This window comes from Grammomys surdaster, unplaced genomic scaffold (genome assembly GCF_004785775.1).
Source record: "Grammomys surdaster isolate TR1022 unplaced genomic scaffold, NIH_TR_1.0 233, whole genome shotgun sequence".
NCBI lineage: Eukaryota > Metazoa > Chordata > Mammalia > Rodentia > Muridae > Grammomys > Grammomys surdaster.
The window spans coordinates 4,216,716-4,230,949 of record NW_021604678.1 but is presented as its reverse complement, the minus strand read 5'-3'; the positions used below and the strand labels follow the sequence as shown (position 1 = coordinate 4,230,949).

The 14,234-nt window shown below is 46.2% G+C and overlaps 1 protein-coding gene across 13 annotated transcripts in view; it reads right to left on the bottom strand.

Moving 5' to 3' along the window:
• Positions 1 to 6,787: 6,787 nt before the first annotated feature.
• The window catches only part of Sec31a (SEC31 homolog A, COPII coat complex component), a 52,975-nt gene continuing 45,528 nt past the window's right edge, over positions 6,788 to 14,234 (bottom strand). For all 13 annotated transcript variants that reach the window (XM_028773722.1, XM_028773724.1, XM_028773729.1 and 10 more), the window contains 4 exons: positions 12,211 to 12,474; positions 9,447 to 9,566; positions 8,979 to 9,050; positions 6,788 to 7,374 (listed from right to left, as the gene is read on the bottom strand). In XM_028773722.1, coding sequence (XP_028629555.1) covers positions 7,195 to 7,374; positions 8,979 to 9,050; positions 9,447 to 9,566; positions 12,211 to 12,474 — 636 coding nt within the window. In that variant the 3' untranslated portion in view covers positions 6,788 to 7,194. The remainder of the gene's footprint in view (positions 7,375 to 8,978; positions 9,051 to 9,446; positions 9,567 to 12,210; positions 12,475 to 14,234) is intronic.

The window sequence follows — 14,234 nt, the reverse complement described above, 5'->3', positions numbered from 1 at the left end:
CTGAGAGTGGGGTGTTAAGGAAGGATGGTAAGGCGCGGGATGGAGCGGGGGGGGGGGGGGGGGGGGCCCCCCCCAGGGGGGGCGGGGGGGGCATCGGGGAAGCAGAAAGGAAGCTAGTTTCTTCCACCTGGCAAACTCTAAGACTCACGCCTGTGATAGACCCCCACCCCCTACCCACCTGGGCAGCTCTCCTCTCTTTTTCTTGTCTTAACTCAGCCATAAGAACTGTAATTCAAGGGACCTAGAAGCCAAAGAGCAGAAGATGCAGCTCCAGGTCTTCTCACAAGCGGACGATATACTCGCTCATTAAAGCCAGTTCCCTAGCCTCTGTTTCCAGCCCCGCCTCCACGAGCCAAATAGGACAGCTGTGACAACATAGGGGTGGCAGCGCAAGGGAATCCATAAGCCAACTGAGGAGTGGAGGGCGAGCAGAAATTGCAAACTCCTTAGAGAGAAATACCTGCCCGGACCAAAGAATAGAGAACTGCACACTTTGGGGGTCAGCGCTCGAGTGACAGCGGGGCGCTCTGCGCAGCCGGAGCAGAACGGTGTCCTCACGCGCCCGTCTGGCCCCAGCACTGTGCCCTGGGCGCAGCGGTCGCTGACGAGATTTACCCCACAGCAGAGTGAGCGGCTTGGCCTTAGGAACTAGCACCAGAGTGTATACAGCCCTTAAGTGCAGCAGACTCCTCGGGACCACGTTCCTCCAGATGATGCTCAGCCACTCCTCGCGCTCGTCCTGCTGTTCCCGGCCACCATCGCCCATCGATCCCTCGAAACCCCCCGCACGGATTTCCTCCTTGGCATTGCAGAAGGGGACTTTGGCTGGGTCCGCTGCCTGAACTGGCATGGCTGGAGAGTGGTGGGCGCTACTGCCTCTAAACAAGATGTACTGCACTTTACGTCTCTGCCTCTTCTTCAGTGTCCCGATGGTGCAGATCTTGGTGGTTGGCATCTGTGGCTGGCCTGTCACCCTCACAGCTGCAGGAGCCTTACTCAGCTGGGTCAGGAGAAGAGATGGTGAGAGGCATGGTCAGGAGCGGAGCAGCACAGAGGAGGGACAGGGGAGGGGGTCGTGGGGACGGAGGGGACACTGGGAAGAGAACCCGGGAAGGAAGACCTGCCTTCACAACAGAGCCCTATCAAGATCACCTGAGGAGGACCTTAAAGAGAAAGGCCAGCTTTGGCCTCCCTGCTCACCCAGGAGCTGGAATTGGCAGCTGTGGTCTGGGTGGTGCATGGAATGAGGTTCCTGGGGTCTGTTGCCTGTGGGGCATCTTATAGCCCTCCTGCTATATGGTATGTGTATTTTTCTCCAGATCCCCAAACCCCAATTTCAGACAATCCCCATCCTCCTTTCTGAAACCACAAGCCACCTCCGTGGAATAATTCAGCCTTATTTTGTACTGGAAAAGTTAAGGCCAGATCCATCAGCGGTCTCTCCAGTCTTTTGGACCAGTGGAGAGGGTGAGCAGTCATTTTGTTCTAATTAGGTGGCCGTGGATGGTGTAAGCACACAGTAAGTGCCAGTGAATACCTTTTGGGGTACAGAGATGATTTGGGGCTGGCTAGCCGGCCACGCGCAGCAGCTGCACCCTTCAGTGCGCAGTTCTGTTGATGGTGAAATCCCAGGGACAGGCTTCTTCCCCCAGGTGGACAGAACAGAACCTTGAAGTAGCCCCTTGAGGAGCCAGGCTTTAGAAAGATCTCAGAGAATGTTCCAAAGAAAACTTGCCTATGAAAATCCCCCATTTCTGCCCTCCAACACAGACTTCTGGCTGCTCAGAGGGTGGGGACAGAGCACAAGGAAGCACAGAGGGAGAGTGCATGCCCCAGAAATTGCCACTACAGGGGGACAGATGAGCATGTGTCCCAGAAAGTGACACTACAGGGGGACAGATGAAAAAGGGAGCTCTGGGTTCCATTTTCAACCTGATAGCTTTTGATTTGGTTTGGTTGTTGCTTGTTTTTTAATCCATCTCAGCATAAATCTCCTTATTGGGGAGGCAGAACTATTCTTCCTCCCACCTTTCTAATTCTTGCATCTGAGGACTTGCCTGCCCTCACTCCCACCTTTCAGATATTTGTTTGGCATGTACTGAACAACTGTTCTTATGCCAGATCCTGTGGGCACAAGGTATGGTCTCCTGTTGCCCATGTTGAAGCTAAGACTGGTCACTTGTATGACTTTAGAAAGTCAAGAAGTTCAAACACATTATAAACCTCTGACCCAGGGGTGAACCCAAGGCCTTTTGGCATGCTGTGAAAGTGCTCTGTCACTAGGCTACATCCTCGAGTACCATGAAAGTGCATGTGCATGAATTGCCATCTCTCTTGAGACCTGGTCTAAGGAACTACACAGCAGGGTATAAGGAGTGATAAGATGGGTGAACTCTAACAGCTTATATTGCTTCCTGTGGACCACCTGCATATATGATTGGCATCTAATAATGCACATGCTCCCCACATGCACACATGAAATGCACACATGTACACATGCACACACATGTACACAGATATGCACATCCACTTTTAGCCTCTGTACAATTTAGTCTTCTGTAAGCCCAGACCTTGAAGACTTCAACTTCCAGCTTTGATCTGCTAATCTAGGCCTAGAATTTTGTGGCATGTCAGCATTCCAACTGGATCATATCTTTGAACATGATCCTTTGCCAGAGCTATCATGTTGCTGGATTAAAATTCCTCTAGAGAGTGGTGCCACCCAGAAAATGGGCAGGTTTTCTCATTACTATTGATGTAAACAAGACAATCCAACAGAAATGTGCCAGGAGCCCATCTTCCCAATGATTCTACATAGTGTCAATGTAACAGTTAACCTTCCCAAAATCTACTTGTTAGATTTTGGCGCGTAGAACAGACAACACCAGACCAAACGGTTCCAAAGGGGAGGGGGTTTATTCAGGGCAGAGGGCAAAGGTGGGGAAACGGGAAAAGATGGCAGAGGAAAAGGAGAGAGGAGAGAAGAGGAGGGCATGGCCACGTGGAGAGAGGGGGAAGGGAAGGGAAGGGAAGATGGGTGAAGGGACAGAGAGAAGCTAGAGGCAAGAAAGCAAGAGAGAGAGGAGGAGGAGGAGGAGGAGGAGGCAAGCAGCCCCTTTTATAGTGGGCAGGCCTACCTGGCTGTTGCCAGGTAACTGTGGAGGTGGAGTTTAGACAGACACTACTCATCTGTTCATAAACAATGTAACAGTTAACCTTCATAAAATCTAATCATCTGATCATAAACAATATTAACAGTTAACCTTCACAAAATCTAATCATCTGATCATAATGTAACAGTTAACCTTCATAAAATCTAATCATCTGTTAATAAACAATGTAATAGTTAACCTTCCCTACAATCTACCCACCTGTTAGTAAACACTCCAGTTGCTGCTACCTTTCAGCCAATGGGAGCAAGTTGCAATGAGCATGGGTGTACAAGTATCTCTTTAAGATACTTCTTTTGAATATACACCCAAGGTATTACTGGACTTTATGGCTGAATTGATAAGGCCCCAACCACACTGCTCCCCCTGCAGCTGTATCATCTTGCATCCAAACCTGCAATGTTTCCCATCCAGACTGGCAGGGTTTCCAGGTTACATATCCCCACCAACATGCATTTTCTGTTTCTTCGGATAAAAACCAGCTTGATTAATAGATATGCAGTGATTCCCAGTATGATGTTTATTGCATTTCCTTAATAAGTGGGTGCTTTCTGGATGTTTGCACACCATTTTTAGAGAAATGTTCATCCAACTTCTTTGCCCAATGTTAATTTCTTTTAAGTTTTTTTTATATAAATGACCATTTGCCTGTGAGCAGTTGTTTGTTTGTTTGTTTATTTGACAACTTGACCAAGGCACCTGTCATCTGGGAAGAGGGAGCCTCAGTTGAGAAAATGCCTCCATCAGATCGCCTGTAGGCAAGTTTGTGGAGCATTTTCTTAATTAACGATTAATGTAGACGTGCCTAGCCTGCTGTGGGCAACCCTACCCCTGAGTGAGTAAGTAGTCTTGCAAGGTATTAAAACCATAGTCAAATGTGAGCCTGGGAGTAAGCCAGTACGAGCAGCCTTCATGGCCTCTGCTTCAGCTCCTGTCCCTAGTTTCCTGCCCTGATTTCCCTCAATGACTGTGATGTATAAGTCAAAAATACCCTTTCCCCCACAAGTTGCTTCTGGTCATAGTATTTTATTACAGCAATAGAAAACCAAGTAGAATAGCCTACATGTATTTACGTGCATGGAGTACATTCCTGATACCCTCAGATGCTGGAAGAGAGCATTGGGTTCTCTGAATCTGGAGTTAGATGGTCTGGAGCCACCTTGTGAGTACTGGGAACCTAACCTGAGACCTCTGGGAAAGGAACAAGTGCATCAAGTTTACTCTGTAAGGATTCTGAAAGACTACTAACAGTGTAACATGAGCCACAAATTCAAACCAACTCTTAAAATTTCTAGTAGTTACATTAAAACTTAGGAACAGAATCTTTTGAATGAGTAATTGATAAAGTATCACAGATCCATTTTTGTGCTATGTCTTCAGACTTCAATATTTATATTTACATAAGAGCACATCTTAATTCGAATTAACCACAAGCCAAGTGCTTAGTAGCCACATGTGATAATATTAGACTGCATTATAAAACGAGTTGTCAAGGGTTGTTGGGTTGTATCGTGGGTTGATGCGGAGGTTCCACATCTGCAACCCCCACAGGGCTAGGGCCACTAGTGGAGGACAGAGTTGACTGTGTTCTCCCGCTGGCGCCTGGGGGTGGGTGGGGTGGGGCACAGTCTGATGTCCTGCAGGGAGCCAGAGCTCTTGGCTTGGAGGTCCCCGTGCCAAAAGGCTGCCAGGAACCGGTTGATTTTCAGGCCCTTGGGCTTCCAGGTGCTGCTGGGGGGCCACAAAAGGGCCAAGAGCAAACTGGGGGTGTAAGGGCTGGATTGACCCACAGCTGAAGGGGGGAGGGGGAGAAGCTCTGGCTGCGTCCCAAGGGGATCTCATCGACTTGCTTGGCTGGGTCACGGATGACTTGGCTTGCTTGCTTGGGTTGTTGGGCACTTCACTTGGTCTACAAGCAGCATGTGTGGCTTGAGGCTCTGGCAACTCACAGCACAGTAGGACAGGCCATCAATCAGCATGGGAAGTGTATCCCACAGACTCTAAATGCTACAGAGAAGCAGCCCTTAGGAGGCCTGGTGCAGGCAAGTTAACAGTTAAGACCTATGTGTTACCGTTGGTCAGCACATGGCTAAAAAGGGTTTACAAACCCAACTAAACTCCTCCTTCTTGTTATCCCACCTGCTGCCACAACCCAGCTCTCAGAAATAAATGGGCTGGCAGCTGGCACTGAAGGTAGCCCACTTCTAGTGAGGAATGATGCACAGAAAGGCTGGGAAAATATAAACTCCTCAGATCACAAGCCTGTTCCTTTGGGTTGCCCATGATTCCCAGTCAAGGTGCACCATGCATTTCTTTTACTCCAGACTGGGAATCAAACAAACACTACAAGGGGAAAAGCTCCCCGAGCTGTTTCAGTCATCTTTCTCCAAAGCTTGCTGCTCATCCAAGTTCATTTTCCATCCCCTCAGAAGGCTTGTAGATTATACACAAAGCTATGGAAGGCTCCAGAGCCCTAGGCAAAGTCAGAGCCAAAGTCACAGGAGGCTCAGCAAATGCTGCCGTTTTGCTGTTTCCACATCTAGACATGATGTCGACACTTGGATGCTAGCTGCCATAGTGCTTTTCCCTCTTCTTGTTATAAAACTATTCTCAGCTACAAAGCTGAGTTTAATTTTTTAAACCGCATGTATCTAGGAAGAGGGGGTCTCAATGAAGAAAACAGGTTCTTGCGACCTGCATCAACAAGGCTGAGAGCCTCCTGGACCAACGCTCCGCCTCCCTGAAACAGCCCATCTACCCACCCAGTAATAAAGGGAACTGCAAGTCATACTGTTCTACCTAAAGGCAGATAGTAGTAAGTAAGCCACCGACAGAGAACTTGTAAGGCTTTTGTATAAGAGCCTGGATGTAATGATGTTTGCTTTCTGAACTTAACCTCCAGACTACAGGTAACTTACTAGAAAACAGGGGAGCAAATCTCTAACTATGAAATAAGACAATTCAATCTTGAATCTAAGCAGAACACTGAAAATACTTGTAAACAGAGAAAGCAGTAATGTGCCAAAGTATGCAGATGGATACATGCCTTCCTGCATGTATCACAGCTAACGATCCGCTCTGCATTCGTATCTGCTAATACCTATGGAACAACTTCCACTGACCTTTTACAAGGGTCACTAGCACTTTGGGGGTTGAAGTACCCTTTCACAGGGCTTGCATATCATATATCCTACACATCAGATACTTACATTACGATCTATAACAGTAGCAAAATTACAGTTATGAAGTAGTAACAAAAATAATTTTATGGTTGGGTCATCTCAACATGCAGAACTGTATTGAAGGGTAGCAGCATTGGGAAGGCTGAGAACCACTGCTCTACAGCAGTAGGAATGGAAGCCAGGGCCTTACATATGCCAACAAGTGCTCCCCACAGACTGCAGGCCCAGCCAGCAGCCTGTTTTAAAGACTGCAGGGCTGGTGAGATGGCTCAGTGGGCAAAAGCGATTGCTGCCAAACCTGGCACCCCAAGGTCCATGCTGGGCCAACATGGAGGAGAGCACTGGTCCTACAGGCTGTCCTTTGGCTTCCACACCCACTCACATGAAAATAAAGAAAAGGCAGTAAAAAGGTAAAACAAATGAAGACTAACCGTGTAAGATAGGATTACACATTTTAATCTGATTGATGTGAAAAAAGTAGGGAAGACATCAAAGAAATTTATTTTAGGTCTGTTTTATACATAGCCAGATGCAATTTTCCTTTAAAGTACACCAAAGTTTTAAAAAGCACATTTTGTCAGAATCCCTCAGGAAACCACATTATGTGTAATCCAGGAAAGACACTATTTGCAGAATAGGAAAAATCATAATAGGCGACAGGAGATTAAAACAAAGGAAAGCACCAGGGGGGGTCAAACAGTTCTAGGGGAGTATGCCTGCAGAAATAATGTCAAAGCTCTTGGGTGCCGGGCAGCGTGGACGCATGCTAATGAGAGGTTGGTCCCAGTCTTAGCATGGCTTTCTTTGGAGAAGTGGCAATGTCAGGGACAGTGCAGCTGACCTCAGACGCCCAGCTTGCTGGCCTGACTGAGGACCACCTTGAGAACTGGCATGAAGGCCGAGGTCTCACTGAAGTTGCTAGTGCTGACGATGTGAGTGTGGACGCTCAACCCTTCAGAGTAGTTCCTCGTCTCAATGCTCCTCGCAATGCTGTGGAGACCGTTGATGATTGTTGGGGAAAGCTAAAAGAAAAGTGGGAGAAGGTGAGGGAGTCACCTTAGGGTGTCCCACAATGCTCTGCGAGCATGAACCCAGAGGTTTATACTGAGCCCGAGCCACTCTTTATGAATGCATAACTAGTCAGCATTTTGGAATGTTTTAAACCAAACAAGGATTTTTGACCAAGTGAAAGTTATCCTTTAATGTAGAAGGCTGGCGAGAGAGACGCCCGTGAGACAAGTCCTTTATGAACTCCAGGGCTGCAGAGCAGGGCTTTCCTTACTGACTTCCTCCTGCAAGCTGAACTGCTCACACCTCTTTCCATGAACAGTTTTCCTTCTCCGGTGTTAGCCAGAGCCTTTAACATTTTCTGTGAGTCCAGGAAGGCTGTATATCATGACACCACTGAGCTGCGGGCCCCAGCTACTTGAAGCTTTCTACAGCAGATCTGAATCTTCTGTCCTCTCCCTGAGTTCAAGGCAACAGACATGGGCATACACACAATTTATCAGCTCTTAACTAGCTTTTCTTCCTGTTCTTTTGAGATGATGGGGATGGAATGCAGGGTTTTCAATGTGCTAGACAAGGGCTAACCTGAGCCCATTCTGCACCCTCAATCACTTCTTATAAGTCTACCTTTTCTTCTGGCATTTTAAAAACTTGTTTTGCTTTTTTTCTTTGCAGCTAGCTCTTGCTGTGTTGCCCAGGCTGGATTCACATTCTCATCAGGAGCTGGGATCTCCAGCCCACGCTGCTACCCGTGGCCGTGACCTCTCCCTCACTTGCTCACTGTCTCCTTATGACGCAGAGTCTCCGGAATGCTGGGCCAGCCTTGAACCATGCAGCTGAGGACATACTTCTGACTCTCCTGCACCTAACACACTGGCTCACCGGTCACTTAAGATCAGTCTAGCTCTCTGGCATGGCAACACTCAGAACAATTCATACTTTAGTAGAACACCCTCTTTTGGATCAGTCACAGAGCGCGCCCTTCCTACGAGATCAGCTTTTTTTGTGTTGGGTCTCATGAGAAAAATGTTATCATCAGGTGAGAGTGAGCATGGTGAACAGGATCACTTACAAAACGCAGCTCTGTCCACTCCAAACATAGCACTTATTCTTAAACTCTCAAAGGACAGCAGGTCAGCTCAAGAGGACCACAGTGACTCCTGGCTGTGACTTGTCTTCACAATCACAGAGCATTACCCTGACCAACTGGCAGCAACATCTGGTTTTGCCTTTCTATATCAGCTATTGTGAGAGAAAAGGATCAAGAGTCTTAGACTCCAGAGAATGATAAATTCTTCTCTAGAAAATAGGGAACTTTTGTTTTGCCTTGCCTTGTCTCTGGTTTCTGATACATGGGCCATGTAAAATGAGCATCAGGCCAGTTACCCTGGGCCCAACACAGTTCAGTTTGCATTTCTGATCTTTGTTACAAAAAGGGCTAATGTCACCTCTTATGTTCTCCCTTCCCCACCTCACACAAATGGGGTTTGGGAAGACCATTCTGTATCTTTCATGACAATCTTGCCATGCCCCACAGAGTGACAGTGTTGCTAAGTCACTATGTTAGCAACAAAGAATAATAGACTGTCATAATTCACCTCTTCCCCCCGGAACTTACTGTCTGTTCCCTAAGCTTGTCGTATAGGAACTCCAGGCGCTTGCTGGCATCATCCAGCTTCCTCTTGGTTTGCTACAGGAGAGGAAAAACAGGAGTTACACTTGCCTCCTACACTCAAAAGGCTGAAGCTCTCTGTTTATCAATGCAGTGGAGGCAACCACAACCACAGCTCTTTCTGTACCAGACAAGTACCACAAAGGATTTTAAAAAGAAGGCTTTTTAAAAAATGTACAGTTTTAAGTATACACGTGTTTTGCCTGCATGTTTATGCACCACATGTATGCAGTGCCTTCAGAGGTCAGAAGAGGGCATCAGATATCCTGGGGGTGGAGTTACAGATGCTATGAGCTGCCATGTGGGTGCTGGGAATGAAACCCAGGTTCTCTGCAGCAGTAACAGTGTTGACCCAACTCCCTAGCCTCAGGTTCTATTTGTACTGAAGTAAACTATGAGAAGAAGAACACATACGGGGTCTGTAGCTGAGGAGAGGCAGCGCTGGATGAGATCCTCAAACGTAGTCTTTAGAATGAGGTGCTCGTCTGGAATAGGTTTCTTGGTAATTTTTTCTGTTGGCAGAGCCTGCACGTGCTGAAAGAATTAATGTTATAAAAACAATGAGAAATTGCCAGAAAATGCTTTAATATACAAAGTTCTAATGTGATGAGAACCAACCGCCTTAGAGGCAGATCTGTTAAAAATAAAATGAAGGTTTATTTAACATGTGAACTCAGGGGTTTATGAAGAAATGGGTAAGAGGCCAGTAGGAGGCGCTAGCGCTCCTTGGACAGCTTCGGTTTGCATACACTAAGGGCTGGGGTCCTAGCTAAGTGGCAGAATGTTTGTTCAATAACCGTGAGGTCCAGGGATCAATTCCTCCATTAGACACACACACACACACACACACACACACACACACACACACCATCCCTCACTTGTGTTTATCCTGGTATTCTGCTATGCTTCATTTTGTTTTTCTGAGACGGTTTTGCTGTAACACTCAGGCTAGCTTGAAATCATGGGGATTCTCCTACCTTAATCTCCAAGGAACTACAGTTGTGGGCCACACCTGACTACTCTTTTACTTTTCTTAAAGGGTGTTTGTTGGGAGCCGACTACTAGCTGAAAGCGACTATCATCTTTGCAGCCATCTCAGGCCATATACCCTGACAAGAGACAACAGCTGAGCACACTCTGATAAACATTTTGTTTTTCTCACACATCTTGTTTTGCTGTTTAGTGCCGCCAGCCACAAGGGCAAGGGCGTGTGGTCTCCTCATTGCTAGCTAGGCACATGTGGTATCCGTAGCTGCAAGGCACGTGACACAGTGCCTTCAGCTGTGTTCCCCTGCTTGTCCACAAGGACAAGGGTATAAATACCCAGGATTCCTTTCAATAAACGAGACTTGATCAGACTCTGTCTTGTCTCCATTCTCGCATCTCTCGACCCTCCGTTCCCACTCTCTCTCTCTTGCTAGGCCCTGACCCGCAGACTGGAGCAGCAGAACAGGGAGCAGCAGAACGGGGATCGGGCCGTTACAGGTGTTGATTACGTAAAACCTGTGAGATGACTCCAAGGGGAAGACTGAGGGGACCATGGCACTGCTCAGTGACAGCAAAAGGACAGGCACACAGGGACTCTCCTCTTCTGCACTTTTCCTCATCAGTCAATTCTTTTACTCACTCAAAAAATATCAGGCAATTATGCACCGGAGCTAGCTACGAACTGGTGAGCCAACATAAAAATCACCTCAGTCTTAAAATGGTTCACAGGTCACTGGGAAAGATACAAAGCTTAAAACTGGCAAGACATGTGACCATGTACCTACAGTAGGTTGATGCTTAGCCCCCACACCCCGCACAGATGTAACATATGTGCAGCCTGGCCTTCATGTGGGTTCCAAACAACTGGAACGGGGGCTGTCCCTAAAGCTGTTGCCTGTCTGTGGGATCTGTTCCCCTAGCTTGGCTGTCTGGTCTGGCCTCAGTGGGAGAAGAGCCTAACCCTGCAGAGACTTGATGTGCCAGGGTTGGGGGATGCCTGGGTGAGGGGGCATTCCACTCTCTCAGAGGGAAGGAGGAGGGACTGTGGGAAGGAGGACTGGGAGGCGGACAGCAATCAGGATGTAAGGAGAATAAATAAATAAAAATGAATACATTTTTTAAAAAGTTGATGCCTATGGAAACAACTCAAATACATAAGATGAACCTGGCTAACTACTTAAGTAAGGAGAGAAAAACATTCTAGACAAAAGGAATAACATAGACAGGAAGGGCCACAGACCATACAAGGGGACACAGGGAGGCCAGGGAGACTGGAGAGTGAGGACTCTGAGCGCAGGAGTTCTGGATGGTGGTAACTTTGTTATCCATTAAGAACAGGAAGCCATAATGTTCTGGCCAAACGCTGAGTAACAGGATACAACTTGTAGTCCTGAAAGCGTCTTGAGGCAGGATGCTCTCAGCCACAGGCTGCACGGCTAAGACAGAGGCAGCAGAGCCAGCATTTCCCAGGCAGGCTGCTTCGTTCCTTACAGTGAGCACTGACCCCAGCTCTTTACACTTTTATGTTCTGGTCAAAACACGCTGTCCTTCTAAGGAGACTTGGAAATGTGCTATGAGTTTTCAACTTCTGAGACTCTGCCAACTAACTTTTTCTGTGAAAAGCACATACAAATAAATGTGTCTCTCTATCTAGAGGTAAGGCTAACTTAGTAGGGGTTTTTTGTTGTTTGTCTGGGTTTTTTAAGAAAGGGTATCTCTGTGTAGCTCTGGCTGTTCTGGAATTCATTCTGTAGACCTGGGTGGCCCTGAACCTAGAGATCTGCCTGAAAATTATGTGTGTCACCACACTCAGCTTAGCTTAGTAGGTATTTAAGTGTACACACTAAATGACATAACTAGTAACATTTTTACTTAGCATTTTAAAAAGAAAAACCTATAAAAACAGCTTTCGCTTAGAAGCCTCAAATATAGTGGTGACTTAGCCAATCTTAACTTGTGTACTAACTAGATTAAGAAAACACTGTAGTTACTGAGACATAGTAAATATACACTCCCAAAATAGACAACTCTTGTCTAGAAAGTTTACATATAGCCATGCCATTAAAAATAATATACATGTGCTATCAGTCTCTTATAATGGAGCCGCCATTTTGAAGCTAACACTGAAGAACTGTGTAAGTTCACACCAACCAACCCACCTCCCCATGCACGCCTACACATCTACTGATACCTGGATGGTGTTTCCAATGGGAGCTCCCGGGGCCCCTTCAGTGTTGGGCTTTGAGAAAGACGGTGGCATGCCTGTTTGAGCAAGAGGCTGTTGTACACCATGGAAGGGCTGGCCACCTGCGAGGTGTGGCTGCGGGAAGGAGGCATGGCTTGACAGTTGCCCTGGCGCTGAAGGCTGCTGCTGCAGCACCTGTGACTGGGGATCTCCCAAAGGGTTCATGATTGGTGATGTAATGGGAACAGGAGGCATGAAGTTCTCAGGCATCTTTTAAAAGATGAAAAAAAAAAAAGTTAAAGCAGCAGAAGTAAGAAAAGGAAAGGAAAACATCTCCTTAGCTAATGGAAGTAAAGGCCTGAGAGCACCCCATAGTTACAGTTCTTAGCAGAATACATTTCAAATGAAATTTTATGCAGAATTCCAGAGTAAAGCATCGAAGTAGACCTACTGTGCTAACTCAGGGTCATCTCCCCATCCTCTCAGACTCCTAATAACATGCATTTCTTCTACAGGAAGCATGTGTCATGCATGTGTGCTCATGTGTATATGTGCACACATTACATGACAACAAGATGTAATTCCACACAGATCACTAAGTAGCTGTTACTTGGCACTAAAAACAGCAGATGAAGTATCAGATTATTACTGGCTTTTTGTTGGGGTTTCCTTACTAACTTAATGTCTCCCAATGTTCTGTTCTAGCCTCTATTCTTGGAGAATGAAATCACCAAGAATTTACAATATATATAGCTTCTGAGAAAGGAAAAATACCATTTATATTCAATAGTTTATAAAAAATTATTGACACATAAATAATGTACAGGGCATTTCTTCATTTAATGTTATTTGTGACAGAGACAGCAAAATGGCTCAGTAAGCAATTGCCAGCAAGCTCAAGAACCTGAGTTCACGCTCTGGAACTCAAATGATGAAAGAAAAAAACAACTCTACAAGGTCTACAATGTCTCCTGACATATACATACTGTGGCACACTCATGAGTGTATGGCTGGCACAGGCAAACACACACAGACACACACACACAGACACACACACATGCACAAAGGAAAAAAATCAGAAACATTTTTTAAAAAAAATTATTGCAAGGGGCTCAAGAGACGGCTCAGTGCTTAGGAACACTGGTTGTTCTTCCAAGAGGATCTGGGTTCATTTTCCAGCACCCACGTGACAGTTCACAACTGTCTATAACTCTAGTCCCAGGGGATCTAACAACCTCATACTGACATACATGCAGGCGAAACAGCAATATACATAAAATAAATCATTAAAAAATATTGTAAAAGAAAATCTAAAATGTAACTATAAATTTCTGTTGATTACAAAATATAATTATAATTACTCCTAGAATACCAAAGGACCAAAGAAACTTCTAAAACTCAACAGCAAATCCCAAAATTCTGCTTCCTACTACTTGAGAGGCCAGTGGGTGCTGACAATTTTAAAGTGGCTTTAACTTATACCATTGTCAGCAGAAGAAGGCTTTCCTGGGGTAGGAATAGGTAGGGAAGGTCATTTAACGCAGACCTTCACTAAAGAGCTAAGCCAAGACTGGCCTCAGACTGTGGCTGGGAGCTGGGCTGTGTGTTTCCAGGGCCTTGGCCTCTTATACTAAGGACTGAAATAAGGAAGTACAATAAAGCAACTTTATTTAAAACAAAAAAGCAGAGGAAGGCAGACTTCTATGAGTTCCAAGACAGCAAGAAGTACACAGAGAAACCTTGTCTCAGGTTGGTGGGGAGGGAGAAGAGAACAGAGTAGAAACACTGTCAGGACACATGAATGAGGTTGCTTGGTGGTCCTCGGTTTGCTGGTATTCGCAAGCTAAATCCTGTGTAGACATAGACAGTAAGCAGGAAATTCTTCCTAAACTGACTTGTGGACACAGTTTTGCTTTATTACATGTACACCCAAGGCTAGTTCAGGCCACGTCAGCCTTTCTTGTACTTGAACATAAGCAGAATATGACTGGATAGAATCGTCCAAGTCTGGTGGTCATGAGGGAAGGAGA